The 16,308-nt window shown below is 43.4% G+C and overlaps 2 protein-coding genes across 2 annotated transcripts; both read right to left on the reverse strand.

Annotated features, from left to right (window-relative positions):
* Positions 1-341: 341 nt before the first annotated feature.
* LOC118783278 (E3 ubiquitin-protein ligase SIAH2) lies at positions 342-3,354 on the reverse strand. The gene is made up of 2 exons (XM_036537061.1): positions 2,664-3,354; positions 342-1,030 (listed from the first exon to the last, which is right to left on the reverse strand). The coding sequence occupies exons 1-2, from the start codon at positions 3,030-3,032 to the stop codon at positions 473-475; spliced, it is 927 nt and encodes a 308-aa protein (XP_036392954.1). The 5' UTR covers positions 3,033-3,354; the 3' UTR covers positions 342-472.
* A 2,212-nt stretch (positions 3,355-5,566) lies between these two features.
* On the reverse strand, positions 5,567-13,477 carry mindy4b (MINDY family member 4B). Its single transcript, XM_036537623.1, has 11 exons — positions 13,376-13,477; positions 12,869-13,048; positions 12,150-12,269; positions 10,440-10,537; positions 9,280-9,445; positions 8,990-9,055; positions 8,761-8,831; positions 8,138-8,210; positions 6,702-6,878; positions 6,324-6,509; positions 5,567-6,097 (listed from the first exon to the last, which is right to left on the reverse strand). The coding sequence occupies exons 1-11, from the start codon at positions 13,475-13,477 to the stop codon at positions 5,864-5,866; spliced, it is 1,473 nt and encodes a 490-aa protein (XP_036393516.1). The 3' UTR covers positions 5,567-5,863.
* Between the last annotated feature and the right edge of the window lie 2,831 nt (positions 13,478-16,308).

Genomic DNA, 16,308 nt, shown 5'->3' on the forward strand with positions numbered 1-16,308 from the left:
TTTCACCTTTGTATGTCACCAAATCTGAGGTAGCTGACTGATTAAACTGCTACCATGTGCTGCTAGCTGCTGCTAGTAACTTTGCCCCTTTCCTCTTGACTACATAAATGTTATTCTTGGGAATGCCTGGGAATGAGTGAGTTCATTATGGTATACTTTTGTCATTGGCTAGATGTCACATTCTACAGGAGAACAGTGGCATGCATTCAGTAAAATGCTTTATTTTATTAAAAACGGGATTTACTAAGGCAATAACTTGTAAATATACACATTTTAAAGCTTACAGACAAATGCAACATTTTCCATGTAACAATCTTAGAACAGAAAGAACATTTCCCCAGTGATGTCAAATTTTTTGACAATGCACAGTACAAAACTTGGTAGAACAAGTGATTCAGAACTATGAAACAAAAATTATGACAGCATCTTTCTCTGCAGGTCCTCTGTGCTCCCATTTAAATAAACAGACTGTTTAGGCGCAGCAGGTAGAAATGGTGACGTTGATGCCCAGATTGCCATTTTCAGCAAACAGGTGGGCAATGGCTGCGTCGAACACAAGGCAGTCGCTGTTCATGATGGCCGTGGCCACACCCTCGTGGATGGAGCGGGGCGTGGCCTCCCAGGTGAGCCGGCGTCGGTGGCCGTTGAGCTCCAGGCGGTAGGCGAAGCTCTCGGCCTGCTTGCGCGTGCCGATGAGCAGCACAATGGCGAAGAACTGCTGGTGGCCCTCGTACTTCTCCTGCTTCTCCAGCACCAGCATGAAGTGGAACCCGAAGCAGGACTGCATCATGACCCAGTCCACTGCGCCCGGCAGGTTGATGTCTGTGGCCAGAAAGACGATGTCCTCGCCCTGCAGCGTGGTGATGGACTTGTGCTGGTGCACCAGGTGGGGCATGACGGCGTCCAGTGAGCCCTGCCACTTGCAGGATGCCCCGGGGCAGGGGCAGGAGTACGGCCGGAACTCGCACTGCTCCTCGTGCTCTGGCTTCTCGCTGTGGTGCAGTGTGAGGATGCAGCCCGTCGAGGCATACTGTAGGGGTGGAGGGGGAAACGGCGTCACACCAAAGGTTCGAAACAGCATGTTTCACAGTTCAACATTACTTGTCTCTGATTTTGGGGTCAAGGGTCAATATTTACACTCATTATGATCATTAGGAAATATGAGGACAACAGCATGGCTCCTGTAAAACAACTCTTCAACCTAAAAGGAGGAAGTATAATAATAATGAGTATAATTTATAAAGCACATGTCTGGCATTTCTGGCAATGGTTCTGGGATGAACACATTTCTGGGAGAGGTCAGGTATCCTGTGGGATTCCATAAGCGGGGCTCACATTGTGACCCCCATAGCAGCAGGAGCATGACATGGAGGTAGTTCCTGCAAAGAAGGACCTTGAATGCGTGTCACCCCACGTTACAAGTTATCTCAGTGTGCTGCGTCCAATCAGCTGCCTGACCCTGTGCCACTGCATATCTGACAGAGTTATATATAGAGCGCTCTACAAATCGCTGTTCCTCTTTCTCCCCACAGGGACTACACAGGCCTCTCTCTCTACAATAATATAGAGCCATCTCTGAACGAAGATGTGCATGGTACAAGGCTGTGTCCAAAGTAACGTAAGGCAAAATAAGGTACGCACACAGCATTTCACTGTCAGATGCAGGTCACCGTATTCATCTTATGCTGAAAGTAAACAGGCAGTGGGTCTGGGGAGTGTAAGGCTTTTGCAGAACAGTTTCAGTCTCAGATTGTTCTGAAACCAGCTGTTTTGCAAATTGTAAAGTACAGTAACGGCATTATTTAAAGAAAAAAAAAACATGGAGCTATTGAATATCTCCATCAAGCTATACAGTGGCTTGATGTACATGATTTTTATATTTTTCATAGTCTGTTCTGTCCCTGCCACTGTTCATAAAATGGGTGAAGCTTTGCATAAATGGTGGTACTGTCCATAGCAACTACAGCTCAGTGTGCACCTCTTTTGTTTGACCTGAGCCAGCAAATACAACTCTTAAGCACACAGGCTGCGGTGTAGGTGGACGTTTGGGCTTGGCCACATCTGTTGACACTTGACAGCTGATTCGATGGCAGGTTTAGACTCCAGTTATACCGGCCCGACTCGCTTAACTCTCCGCTGTTATTTTTCAGCTGATGGGGTTCAACATGACAGCCGAGGTTCCTTTAAACGACACACCAGATTCGCTTTACATTCACGAAAGCAAGCAAGCAGAGTCGTCAAAGGAACTTTGCGAATACGTCCTTATGTCCTTGCGTTCAAACTGTTGGATAAAGAGGGTGAATGGCTTATCGTGAGGCTTCACAAACTGTCTCTGTAGTCAAAGGCGCAACTTGTCTCGACAGGTTCAGAAATCTGTGCTACTTCGCATCTCCACCAAGCGCATCTCTGTGCGCTAAAGTGATCTGTAGCCACCGATACCATCACAAGTGCTGCAACCTATTGCATAGATGGACAGTTACAACGCAGACAATGTTAACCCTTAATCAGGCGTTTATCCATCAAAGGGAAGCGGTCAGTATGGAGACAATACGAAACATTTGTGCATTTGCCAGCCAGCGAACAATAACAACAGACAAACGCTTTGTCTCGTTGTAGATAAATGGGTCACGGAAGGTGACACTGCGGTTACCTGCCATACATACCTTGCAGGGGAATAGGACGGCGGATGCCACCTTCTCCATAGCCAGGTTCCGGATGCTAGGGGTGAGCGTTCCCCTGCAGGTTGGGCAGCATGTCAGTTTCTGCCTGCATTGGTTGCAAACCAGGTGCCCGGCTTGGCACTGTAGGATTGGAGGAAGGACATAGTCGAAACACACCGGGCACTCAAACAGGGAGGTGAGCTCGTGGTGCTGTGGCGACACAGCACCCGGTCCAGGAATGACAGCGGCCGCTGTGGTGAGGCTGGCGCTGGGTCGCACGGAGACTGAAATCTGGGCCGTCGCGGACGGGACGTGCTGCTGTTTGATACAGGTTTTACTCGCGCTTGGTCCGGTAGAGGACGGGCGGCTCATCGCTAGTAAACCATCGAAACTTACTGGTGAGTAACTTAATTGCCTCGCAAGAGCGTAATGTAGTCTGCCACTTTCTCCCAGATCCAAGCGACTGGCTCCTTACTGACGTCCACACACGAAGTGAACAATCGCGCTGTCACTGCCCCATAAGTTTACCCACACGCTGATTCTTTTCAACAAAAACTGATATGTTATTCCATGGAACGGAAGGGAACAGTGTTTTGTGATGACGCCGTGTCAGAAAAGGAAGTTAAAAATCAATCGAACCTACAAAGAATTCCACCGCCTTTCCTCTCAAAGACACTATTCTCGAACATCACACGCTGACACGACGTACTATATTGTAGGACGCAAAGAGCGTGTTCGTACGTGATGACGAGAATAAGCATGGGCAGTCGTCTCTAGGGAGTCCCTCCCTCCCATAAATAGACTGGCACTGAACTACGTCATCGTCATGCTGATATGTGGTCGAGTAAGCCAGTACGTTTGGCTGTCGATACAGACTACGCGTAGATCTGATCACTGATTGTAAATCTGATCTTTGATTGTCAGGGGTAATTGTATGACAAAAATGATAATGGATGAAATTAAATAATCGATTCCTGTAAGTCCACATTAAGAATTAACATCGGTATTATGTTATTATGTTTCTATTGCAAACTCCTCCAAATGTAGGCTACAAAATAGAAAACAAACTTAAAGATGAACACGTCATCACTGTGTTGCATTATTGGTATTAGACGCACACCTGTATTATTTCGTGTCTTTACAGGACACCATGGTAAAGTTATTTACTTCAGACATGAAGTCATAGCCTTCTCTTTGTAAATTCCTTCAATGAGGACGGTCATAAACCTCGTTGAATGCAAAACAGATCTGAACAGAATATGTTTGGACGAGAGTGAACTGGCTGCGGTCATTTTCTTTGTAATGTATGTGGCCACGACAATATGGATTTTTTTTTCAGACGATATTTCTTTAAAATTTGCTCATAAACCCCCTTGTGGTTAACTTGTTGTGATGATTTATGTGTATCTCTCACCTGATACTTGCACAATACAGCCTAAATAAGATCAGACGAAACAGAGATTTTATCTAAAGCCAAAATGTTGACCATGAAATGGCAGGATATGGGAGCAATTTGTAATTAGATGTATGAGAATAATGTTTGGAAGAAAAAGTATGTAGTGGGTACGGTTATATTAGTGTGTATAACATGACTAGTGTCATCAGGACTTGATCTAATGTAACCACATTCTTTTTTTTATACTTTTTTATTTATTACGTACTTATTACGTACTTATTTAAGTACTGCCCTGGTAAGTGCTGATGTTACAAAGTCCGCTTTCTGCAGTTCTATAAAAGAAGCACTTTAAGACATTCAAAATATTGTTTTTGTTCATTATTGTAAAGACAACAAGCAGATCTCAATGCCCTCTACATCCATGCAAAGTTTTGTCTGTACAACAAAAACGGCCTCTGCTTTGCCACTATTTTAAATGGTGGAAAGAATAAACAGAACCAAACCACATGTGACTACTGGTTATGTACTGGTTATGAAAGTTTAAATACTGTATAGCTACAGCTGTATAGCTTCAGAATTCTCAGTCTCTGCCTAATGGTTTACAACTGAAAGCTTAGACTAATGTGTGTGTCCGTCTGTGTGAGCCACACTAATAGAATCAGATGACAGTAATGACCCTCATCACTCAGTCCTTAATGAACACGTGTTTCTATGGAGACAGTGAACAAATACATGTTGATTTTCTATTTCCTTTTATTTGTCTAAATAACATTACCGTTATTGACGAGGTATTACACAGGCCTCAGTGATGGCCTGTGTAAAATTCACTGCCTTGCATCCCTCTGAAATATGAAAATGTCCAGCTATTTTTAGGTATAAAATTCTCATTGAAATGTACTTTCATATGAGGAGACAAAACTTGCTTTTGATTAAAAAAGAAAAAACAAAACAAAACAAAAGCACCAATCATGAAATAAATCCTGAAAGCTGATGCTGAAACCTGAACCAGAACTGCCAGCTCTCAAAGACAGGAGAAGGAGATGGTGGCAAAAAGCCCAGAGGCTTGGTTGTCATTCGTATTATGTCTGTTGGTGTACAGTGCAGTGCACTGAATGCCAACAGTGCTGGATGTGTGATGGTAATACGATACATTCAACTGTGAGATTTCTGATGGACCTACAGCCAATGAGTGCTTCTGTTTGGATAGATATCTGTATTTGAATCCCACAATTTTGATTTCACCACCTTCATCTGGTTTTGGCTGCAAACACACATTTTGAACCGGTTTACCCACATACAGTATCATGCTTTTTCCATTCCCCTTGCACACTGTTTTTATGCAAAAATAAAACAGCCAATCTGCATATGGAACTGGTGAAAGAGGGAGGGGACTTCAGTAAACAATCTGCAAAGGACAGGATTGTCTTTTTGTTTGCTTGCTTTTGGCACAACATGAGTGGGTATGACTATTATTCAAATCAGAATGGAAACTTAGCCATTGAGTTGTACTGCTGTTTGTGTTGCCAGAGTTGTCTTGTTGTGTGAGGTGACAGTGCTCCGTGAGTTGACATCAGTGTGTCGTTACTGATATTTTTGAACTACAGTGTCTGTTGTCATTGTTGTGTTGTATAAGTTCACACTGTTGTTGCATTTCTTAACAATATCGTGTTGCTTGTGTGTTTAGTGTTGTATTGCACTCCTGTGTGGCAGCCACCCTGTGTTTTGTAGCATTGTGCGTAGACACTGCATTGAGGATGAATCTAACTGTGTGGAGAGGAAAAAGCTACTGTGGGCCTCACAGTACAGGTCAGAAAAAAGGAACAGTCCCATTCCAGTCAATGGCTGCTCCCTCCCACTTGGTCCTGATGGTCATCTCCACTGAGGGGAACCTCTTCTCTGGGTCCCCCTGTGTTTCTCGCTGGCCCTCTTCCCAGTGATGGGAGTGTGTGTCTAAGATGGAGAGAGGTACACAGAGGTGCAGAAAGGACATGTCATTAGAGGGGGGATCTGTCATGTGTCTCCAGACAGCATGTAACAATATCTAACATGATTCTTCCCATACCAACCTCTAACATGACAATGACATGAGAAAAAACAACTGGGGCAGAAAAAAAACTGACACTGAGAACCAGCTCACAATACTGTGAATTGCATGCGGTTGCAAACTGGTGCTCTAAACAATCCTAGAGTACTTCCAGTGCATGGTCACAGGCAATGAATACATTTCATCATCTTGTATGAGTGCTGGCATGCAGAAGCAGACAGGCCTTACCTATGGTCAGCAGCGCAGTGCTTTTCTGGGACGGCTGACCGTTATAGAAGTACAGGTCAAACAGGTGCTCCATCTTCCAGTCAGAAAGCAGGGAACGGTTGGGACTGAACAGAATACTGTAGGTGCCGTTGATGTTGCAGACCCAGATGGGTAACTTGGGTGTCTTTAGCATGCTGCCCACCTGAAGGCCAGGTAAAAAAACAGAAGGGAGAATGTTTGAGAGAGCAGTATGCCTGTCTGCCTGCTCCTGAAGAAGGGAATACACCCTTCAGATGTCTACAGAACTGGCTGAGGCATGTACAGCCCCAGTGTTCAGATGTGTTACAGGTGTGGCTTAGAAATGCGCTATTGCCAAGTACAATGGTCGCTCTACCATGGGCAGCTTGGCGTGCTCCACCTGCTCGCGGCTCCAGTACAGGTAGCCCACATCGCTGCGAGCCAGGACCCCTCGCAGAGGCTGCTCCAGCAAGCCCCCGTCCTCACCGTACTGCAGCGTCCCGTTGAACATATTGGGACTGGCCCGTCCCGTCAACAGCAGGTTCAACAGTGCCTGGACATACACATACAGAGTGGGAGGGTGAGACGTTTGCATGGGAAAGGGACAAACAGCCCCTCTGGCAGCCAAATGCCACAGCCTGCAGGCACAATGAGTAACGTTACACATATTTTAACTGTATTTCACCTTTTGAAAATTTCTGGAGTTGAATCTTTGAATGTTTTGGTGTTTGTTTATATAATGATTGCTCTATATAACTGATTAAGAGGAGGGACGTTCAATTAATTGGCAGTAGTATTTGCTATGTAAGCATGTGTCTTGCAGCATATGTGTCTTGTCATTTTGTGTTTTAAAATGATTTGGCAGCACAATTCTCTAAAGCTCATTTGAGTTGAATTAACCTTGTGATAGACTACACCAACACAGAGAGAGTGAGTAAGTGAGACACACTGCTGTCATGTCATGTAGTTACTGTAGAGACACATACTAAAAAACACATTAACATGTGAGATGAGTGCAATCCTCCAGTACATTCACATGCAGCCAACATCTATTTTCACACTGCAAGTCACACAGTGCACTACATTACATTATTGGCATTTAGCAGGCACCCTTATCCAGAGTGGCTTACACAGGTTACAGGTTTTTTTTTAGATGTTTCCTGTTTATACAGCTGTATATTTACTGAGGCATTTCTGGATTAAGTACCTTGCCTAAGGGTACAACAGCAGTGCCCCAGCAGGGAGTCAAACCAGCAACCTTTCGGTTACGAGTCCTGCTCCTTAACACTATGCTATTCTGACGCCCCCACTACAGTGCAGTTGGTGCTCATTGGTGGATAGTCTCTACTCCACTGTGTTCTGCTACTGTAAGCTCTTGGTCATTGTCAGCTGATGGTACAGCTGGGACCCAATTCAAACCATAGAGCTCGGCTTGTGCTCAAAGAGTGCCTTCACTCATTTAACTCCATAGAACAAGTTATCCCATTGTGGATCGCAGGGTTGTTTACTTTGTGGGATGTATGTCAGAGATCTGACAATGCAAAAATGCCATAGAAGCAAACTGTGACTTGTAGACCATTGTTGACCACTAAGCAATTCTATTTTATCACTATGCAGTAACACGGCTCACGGCTGCGACAGAGGAGTCTCATTCACAGCAGCACAGTTCTACCTGGCAGAAATAACCCTTTCCAACACTGTCGTGCTACATCAAGGACACCATTGCTATAGCAACTGCTGCCCTAGTTACAAGAGAGATACATGCAGCCAATGAGAACACCCCCGCCCCTACCTAAACAATGTCCTGCTTACCTGGCGACACACAAAGTTGCCCAGACTCACTTGTAAGAGGTGAGAGGTGGTGGAGTCCAGGTCCTCCCTGAGTCTTTAAGAAATAAACATTTTTTTACATCAGTATTAATTGATAATTTAGTTTGCTCAGATCAGTGATTTACTTCCTTGAGTGTGTAATCTGGGAAGGAAACTGTGGCAGAAAAATAGGTCAGTTTGACTAAAGCTGCACTTCCATTGCTCTACCTTATCTAGCCATCAGTCAGCTACACCTGAGGCAAATGAGAAGCATTTCCATAACAAACTGACCTTTGTGGACAGGTGGGTCAAGGGAAACCAGGAAAAGTATGACTGTAGTATTTATAGCAGAGGTGTGTACAGTTGTGTGGCTGTGTAAAGAAATGGTATATGGTGAGGTTGTGCTGGCCTGATATGCACACCCAAAATCCTCTTGAAGGCAGGAATGGGCAGAGCCACAGTTGATTTGCCTCTAAATGATACAAACACTGAATGTCTTGATATCATGGTGACGGGAGTTAATTAATTTTCAGCAGTTTGAACACTGTGGAAATTAGGGTTAGCGTATAGTCATAATGAGCAGCTACACGATTACCTCAGGTGTGCACAGAGCACAGGGCTCTTACCTGTCGATGGTCCTGGAGAAGATGAGACTGTACAGGAACAGGATAACCCCATGGCTCCCCTCCTCTTTAAACTTCAGGTACAAGAGGCAGTCATTATTAACATTAACTTTCTTTCACTATATGTGAATTCATTAGTGGTGAATAATTCAAAGCAAAGGGGATTGTCTGTTGGGTTACACTGTTAATGTTAATAAGTATTCACACTGTGAGTATGTGAAACTTTACTCACACATTGGATGTGCTCATACATGAATTTCTGAACGTCCTCTTTCTCACTGAAGCTGAAAAGTTGTAACTGCAGAATGAAATTTAAAAAGTGAGTGCAGCAGCAATACAGATTATCCCATGGACATGCATTGTCATCAGTGGGTTATCATGTTTTCAGTTTTCAGGACATTCTTGATTTCATCCCAGTAAGAGTCCTGATGCCTTACCCTGCCAGATCTTTCTTACTCTGTCTGACAGGAGATAACAGTATGCCTGAGCTTTGAGAAGCCCTCTATGTGATGTAACACTTGCCCTCTCAGTGAAATTGTCCAGTTTATAGTCCAGATGTGGGGTGAAGCTGTACTCAGAGGTCACCAGGGATACAGTGGCACTCTGCTCCTCGCCTGCTGTCCACAGGATGTCTGTCATGGCGGCAGCCAGAGCCCGCTCCTGCTCCTTCTCACCCACCTCTCTCAGGCTGCAGGGAATCGAAAGAAAAACTACTAAACTCATGCAATGTAGGATATTAGTTCAACTTCCTTTGACATACCCTATTATACAAGTCTTTTGGTTTTTGACACTATAAATACTCTTTGTACCTTAATAAATATTATTTCTTTATATTTTCATTGTCATCATGTAGAACTTTAACAGTACATTTGACTTGCCAGTGTAGTGCCCATTATTATTCACTATTATCCTGCTTATCAATCATCATTATCCTTTTCATGATCTCATTCCTCTGAATGACTTATAAAGTGTTCGCATCTATGTAATTATTACCTTTAAGATACTTAACTCACTTTTTCTATTTATGCTTCTTCCTGTTTAACATATTTTAAAATTAAATTAAATGTCATGGAGCTTAAATATAACAGTTATGGTAGTAATCACGTGGTGATTAGCCTCAGTCATGGAGCGATTTCTGCCCATGGTCAGATGATGGAAACTGGCTAAACATGACTGCTTAATGGGCAGTTTAATAGCAGACAGATACATGACATAGCATATTCTGCTGGTTCACCAGTATCTGCTGTAAACTAATACCCATAAACAAATGACGAATCTCTCACAAGAATGCAGTTGGTGCAAAATGTCTGAATATAACACGATACCAGTACCTGCACTAGCTGAAGTCAAAGCATACCTAAAATGATTGGATAGGAAGGGCATTGTTTTTAGTTGTTTGTTTGCCCATTTGTTTGCTCATAATATCTTTATGGATGTCATTGATACACAAAAGACAAAGTTCCATACAAAGGGCATTGTCTTTTATCATTTGTTTGCTCATAATGTCTTTATGAATGTCATTGATTCAGAAAAGTCAAGGTCCCAGCCATGGCCCAAGGGTACAGTTCCTTGTTTACAAAGCTCCACTGAAACCTATCTTCCTGAGTTTTTTTGTCTTACTAGTTTCTGCTGTGGCAGAACTAAGGGGTCTGCTGGTTTGGGTGGCTGAGTCTGATTCTTACCTCTGCATGCGACAGCAGTCAGAGTCTGTGCGCCGGGTGAAGAGCAGGTATTTGACGATGTTGGCCTGAATTACCATCTGAATGGCGCGGGCCCCACCCTGCAGGAGTGGAAGCAGTGGTTACTTATCACTCAGCTGGAGATGGATTTCCTAGTAGGTACACTGCAGCATCCTCCCTACATGTTCTGATTGAGGTCTTTGTGCACCTCATGTTTATGCACTAATGAGTAACTAACCTCATCACTTCACAAAGAATAGAAGAGAGACACGTCAGCAGACATTTTGTGCCAGAGTGTTCTGCTACACTGCTAATGGTGTACTGTGATAAAAGCCACTGTTTGCCCACAATGGAAAATGGCGTGAGACCTGACTTAACAGTGACATCGATCCTTACTTAAGTCTGACTGCTGTGCTCCAGGTCTCATTCTATAATAATGAGGCAGTTGTAGTGACACCATGACCGGGAAACCAGTGAGGCTAATTCAGCTAATTGCAGTTGTTTAGCGTCCTCTTGAAGAGACATCTTCACGCTTAGGGGAAATTTGGGAGTACAAAGAACTTATGGGTCATATGGGCTGTAACGTGACCTTCTCACATAACACCCCTGAATGAGCTGGACCAATACAATTAACTCACATGTACCAGTATGGGTGGATCTTTTAGCAAAGTGAGTGCTTGTAAAGATGGAAATATGATGAGTCATTACACTGAGTACAGTTGTTACATACATACATACATTGCCTGACCAGTTACATACATACATGTTACATACTTACATACATTGCTGGACCAGTTTTCAGGAGAAAACTATTTCATGAAAAGTATCCCAGTAATATCCAGCAGATGACTGTAGTTTGTTTTGGTTTCTTTTTTGTTACCGTACTTCTCCCGCAAGGTATTCAGTTCATTTAGTTACTCACATTTTGTAACTTCTGGATGTTCAAGAAAAACTTAACAGAAAATTCAGGTAAATTGGGGCATTGAGAAAAAGTGATGCTATCAGGAATTTACTTTCAGGCATCAGGAATCTGAATACACAACCTTCTGGCCCTGAGTCAAGTGTCTAAAAGACTGGATGCCCTCCTGGCAAATAACTCCCCCAAAAATACACAGTAATGGTAAACATGCAGCCACACAGGATCATTGTCTGCTTTCAGTAATGTGGTCTTGCATAGCCTGTTACTGGATCATTGCCCTGCCTTCTTCATTTTTTATTGTGTGGTTGCTGGAGTCCCTGTACTGGGCAAGTCCATACATGCCTGAAATAGTCACTGTTTGATCATCATGACCTTTGATTTAGGTCTTTGGTGCATGGCCAGGATATTTATTATTCTGTTAGCAAATACCAGACTGAATTACTGATTGGGTCATTTCTGCTTTCTTATGAGGGCTGTATTCTCCCTGCATTTAAATATTGATGAAAAACAAGATTTTGGCAGTCAAGACTTCACCTAAAGCAATTCAGGAGATTCAGTTCACTTATAGGTACAACTGAATCCCCATTTCTTAGACCATCACACCTCTGATCTCAGCTAGATTCAGCCTGTTTCATAGGTTTATGACTGTGTATTTTGGAATCTGATCATAGGTGATATTTGACAGTTTGACTTTCTTGTGTAGATGGTACTAGGAGTTCTTATACCTGGCCACAGCTCCACACTACTGCTCCAAACTGCCACTCTGACCAATACAAAAGTTTTGCGGGACTCACCAGCTCAGCCTCAAGGGCATAGGACAGTTCTGAGTATGGCTCCCTGAACCTGAAGAAGGATTTTTTCCACTCATAGTTGAAGATGTGAAAGGTATTGCCAAATAAAATCTTTCGGAGATTCTGCAAAATAAAGACAGAAAAACTGAAAGCACTTAAGTAATTAAAGTTATGGTTGTGGAGATCTGATCTGGCAGTCTTGCATTTAGTCATATTTAGTCTTTAATAATGAACATGATCTGCATCCCTACAGAATTATATTCAACTACAGATCCCTTTTGGTCTGTTACGAGACTCTGTGATTTTTATCATTTTCAACAAACTATAATAGTTTCCTCCAGGAAAAGCAAGCATGCAGGAAACTATTAAATTATACCTGTGATTGACTATCTGCTACCTGAATAATTAAATTATACAGTCCCCACAATTACACACCCACACACACACACACACACACACGCACACACACACACACAGACATTGTTTACAGAAGAGATATTATTCCTGTTTTCTCAAACCATTTCCCTGAATTGCTTTGGCTCATTCTGTTCTGTTCTTAAGAGGTTCATGAATAAATGAGGCGCTCTATTCTAGGTCTTTGTCTGTGATGCAGACCCATGTGGGGCGGCTGTGGGCCCTGCGGAGGGGGGGAGAGAGAGAGGAGCGGGCTGCAGAGAGTTGGATTACAGGCTCATGTTCAGAAGGCAGGGTGGCAGACTCACCACGGCCATCTCTGGGGAGATGGGCAGCCCACCCAGGCCGGGCGATACAGCCAGCGCTGGAGGGATGGAGTAAGGCACCGTCGGCAGGGAGACGCGTCCGCGGGGGGCCTGGGTGCTGGACGGCGGCCTCCCCGTCCCGTCCTCACCATCCTCCTCCGGTTTGCCCCTCTCCAACGGCCTCTTTTGGAACAAGAAAAACAAATTGGAGGAGTATAAGAACCACCCTCCTCACACAAACACATACACGAGCCCACTGGAGTCAGTAAAACAACACACAAAGCATCTTCCTTTTCAAGCATTCTAGCAGTTCTGGAGTCTCACAGTAGCTCCATAATCCCAGCAATCTGTTGAGAAAAACAGTTTCTAATTGGACAGAAGCTGGTGACCACTGTCCAGGTGCTGCTACTGTATCCCAAAGGAGTGGCAGGCCGAGTCCCTCAGATAGGACAGGAGAGTTCAGCGTGGCACATGCTGCCCAGCTGGTGGTAGTGCTGCTGTGGGACTCACGTCCTGCTTCCTCTGCACCTCCTCCTGCAGGATCTCGATGTAGCTCAGCCTGGAGGGCTGCAGGGCCCTGATGGTGTGTAGGAGCTCCTGGTAGTCGGCCATCGCGTGCTGCAGATGTTTGTGCGCTGGAGAAGCCAGACAGCTCACGCACTCACTCACTCACAAACACAAAGTGAGCCAGGACATCCCGCTGGAGAGGGAGAGAGGAATGGAAAAGAGACAGATGGAGGGAGGGAAGGGAGGAGAGAGAGGGAGAGCCATGCAGTGTGAGGAGTAAAACTACACCTGTGCTGTTCTCTGTGGCCTCCGGCCGGCCCAGGAGAGATCAGGTTCAGCGACAAGACCACACACACACGGCTCCTGATTGGATGCATATGACACACGGCTACTTGAGAGCTTTGTGTCTGTATGTAAATGTCAACTGTTTAACCGCAGCAGTACGTAACAGCAGCTTAGACAGAAGACAGAGGTAGACATTGAGATAGCAGTGCAGAGAAGGGGTCAAAAGGGACAAAAGGATTGACAAAAGGGACATGTGCTCGTTTCCTGAGACTCTATAGTTGCAAGGTGCTTACGGGAAACAATTCAATTTAAAGTGAAATCCAGCTGTAGCCTGGCTGTTGTTTAAAAATGAAAATGTTTATGCCTCTGGACAAAAGTGTCAGCTAGGTAAGCTGTTTAAAAGTAATGTTACAATTAATTTCTGTAGATGAGTGGGTCTGCCTGAACAATGTAACAGGAAGAAAACAATGACCTATACCTGCTCACAGATAGTTTCACTCATATAATAAAACTGTGGAGTTCTGTTCCCTGAAGCAATTTGAATCAGGCAGAAGCTACGTAAAATGATTTATATATGATAGTAGAGAAGGCACATGGTGTTAAATGATGTAGCTCAAGGCTTAAACTTTCTTACCTTTATTATGCAATCCTGTAATTCCAACCTGTAGGTACATAAGACATACAAGAGGAGACCATATAGGTTTGCATACAGGCTCTACTCAATATTAATGGGATAAAATTACCTGTTTTCTATACCGTGTGACATGTAGAAACTACGAAACAAATCTACTTAATAATTTATAGTCCAAACTGGATACCGCAGACCACAGTTTAACGATATGATTCACCTGGTGTGCCTTTAAACAAGGTCATTATTTAATATAACGTAAACCGACCCATGGTTATACACTGGAGTCAAAAATTTCAATGCACATATAGCCTACATTTATCTGAAAGTAAAACAAACAAAGCATGGCTTTAAATCCCTTCAACTCACCCGCGAGCGTTGAAGATCTCTCTCCATTTGTCCAAGTCGGATATCTGACGGAGTATTTCGTCCAATTCCGTGTTGGCGGGAGGAACGTCACCGTCAGCGTCGTCTTCCATCTACGACAGGTGGCACAAATCAACTCTGTTTGAATAGCCGGCTGCATTAAAATTCGGCCACCGGCGACCCTGCAGCGCGACTTTGCCATTTGGAGGCGTGCGGAAGCAGAGCGTGGTCGGACTGATCAGTGGTGGCATGCGTCCATCACTATGAGACAACCCCCACCCCCTTTAAATGCTCATTCACTCTCTCAGCCCTTGATGAATGTTTCAAGAGAATGCGAATCATGTGCCCGTATCCTTCTCGAACGCTCAGGGGGTCCTCTGTCTGCATTTAAATACGGGTCTCAATGAGTCGTGTGTGCGGTCTCTGACAACTCCAGTAGGTGCTCTTATCCAGAGGGACTCCAATAGTCAGTTTTCTCTTATACATTTTAAATGTCATATATTTTACACAGCAATTCTGATCATAACTGTTTGCTAACTTTCAAGTATTCACTGTTACGCACACCATTAGAGTAACTTTAATCAATATGTGCCAACATGTGCCACATTGAATGCATAAAAGTTAGCGACAGGTAGCACAAAACTATGGGTCCAATGGCGGCGCGCATGGACCTAGCGGCTTCGAGTCACCGTAATTTGGTTGTCCTGGACAATGACAATAAAACTCTTTTATCTTATCTTAACATTGCTTATTCAAACAAAAGCTAATCCTTGCATGACATCAATATCAATCAAGATTCAGATGCATAAAATATTTCTCCAGACTGGCTGTTTTTATTTATTGGATTGTCCAGGGTGTCGCTTTCATCGCTTTGATTGATTCCATGCCCCAACATGGAAATGAAACTTTAATCTTCTGGTCTCATACCCAGTTATGACACAAAGTAACCTGTGTATGTAATCTGTAATCCCCCAACCAGTGACCACAGCAAAGAGGTGTAAACTGATCAACCAGTTAAAAGTAAATAAAGAGTCTTCAGGGGTAAATTGAACAAATTCAAGCCGGAAACAGACCCCGGGAAAGCAAAATCAGACACCTGTACATCTTACATTCCATTGACAACTAAGAAGTTGTGGACAGTACCAGCACTGCACCTTTTTTTTTTAACTATCAGTGCTCACCCATAACACACAGAGAAGACAGTGGTTCCTACAGAACCTGTATTTAGTATTTCTGATTGTTTTAATAATCCTGTAATAGTAATGAATGCTTTAGTCACTCTTTATTATGACCAGACCAGTTCAAAAGGATTTGACATATTTGTTGTGTTACTCTCAATTCCCAGTTCAGTCATTCATTGACCTTCCAGTATCTCTGAGTCTGTAATTTCTTACAATCATTCATTCAATCATTCATTTATATAACTATGGGTTTTAGACACTATATACATTAGACATACCTGATTAAGATAATGGTAAACATGCATTCAAGATATTTTGATCCAAAGACTTATGGTTAAATGCTTGTTTCAATTTGTTTCTTAGACATATATAAATAGTGATATTGATGCCTATACATAAATTTATGTTCATGTTTTAATCAATTTTTGTTGGATACATTGAAAGATCTAAAATATAACATAGTTTTGATTTGTTTA

Source organism: Megalops cyprinoides, chromosome 9 (genome assembly GCF_013368585.1).
Source record: "Megalops cyprinoides isolate fMegCyp1 chromosome 9, fMegCyp1.pri, whole genome shotgun sequence".
NCBI classification, from domain to species: Eukaryota; Metazoa; Chordata; class Actinopteri; order Elopiformes; family Megalopidae; genus Megalops; species Megalops cyprinoides.

What these genes read in the sequence shown, in the direction of transcription:
- LOC118783278 (XM_036537061.1), bottom strand. Translation starts at nt 3,032, where the DNA reads ATGAGCCGCCCGTCCTCTACCGGACCAAGCGCGAGTAAAACCTGTATC. An exon ending in CCGTCCTATTCCCCTGCAAG is followed by an intron (nt 1,031 to 2,663) that starts GTATGTATGGCA and finishes CCACCCCTACAG; the next exon opens with TATGCCTCGACGGGCTGCAT.
- mindy4b (XM_036537623.1), bottom strand. Translation starts at nt 13,477, where the DNA reads ATGGCCGACTACCAGGAGCTCCTACACACCATCAGGGCCCTGCAGCCC. An exon ending in ATGCCCTTGAGGCTGAGCTG is followed by an intron (nt 10,538 to 12,149) that starts GTGAGTCCCGCA and finishes CCACTCCTGCAG; the next exon opens with GGTGGGGCCCGCGCCATTCA. An exon ending in GCAACTTTGTGTGTCGCCAG is followed by an intron (nt 6,879 to 8,137) that starts GTAAGCAGGACA and finishes GTGTATGTCCAG; the next exon opens with GCACTGTTGAACCTGCTGTT.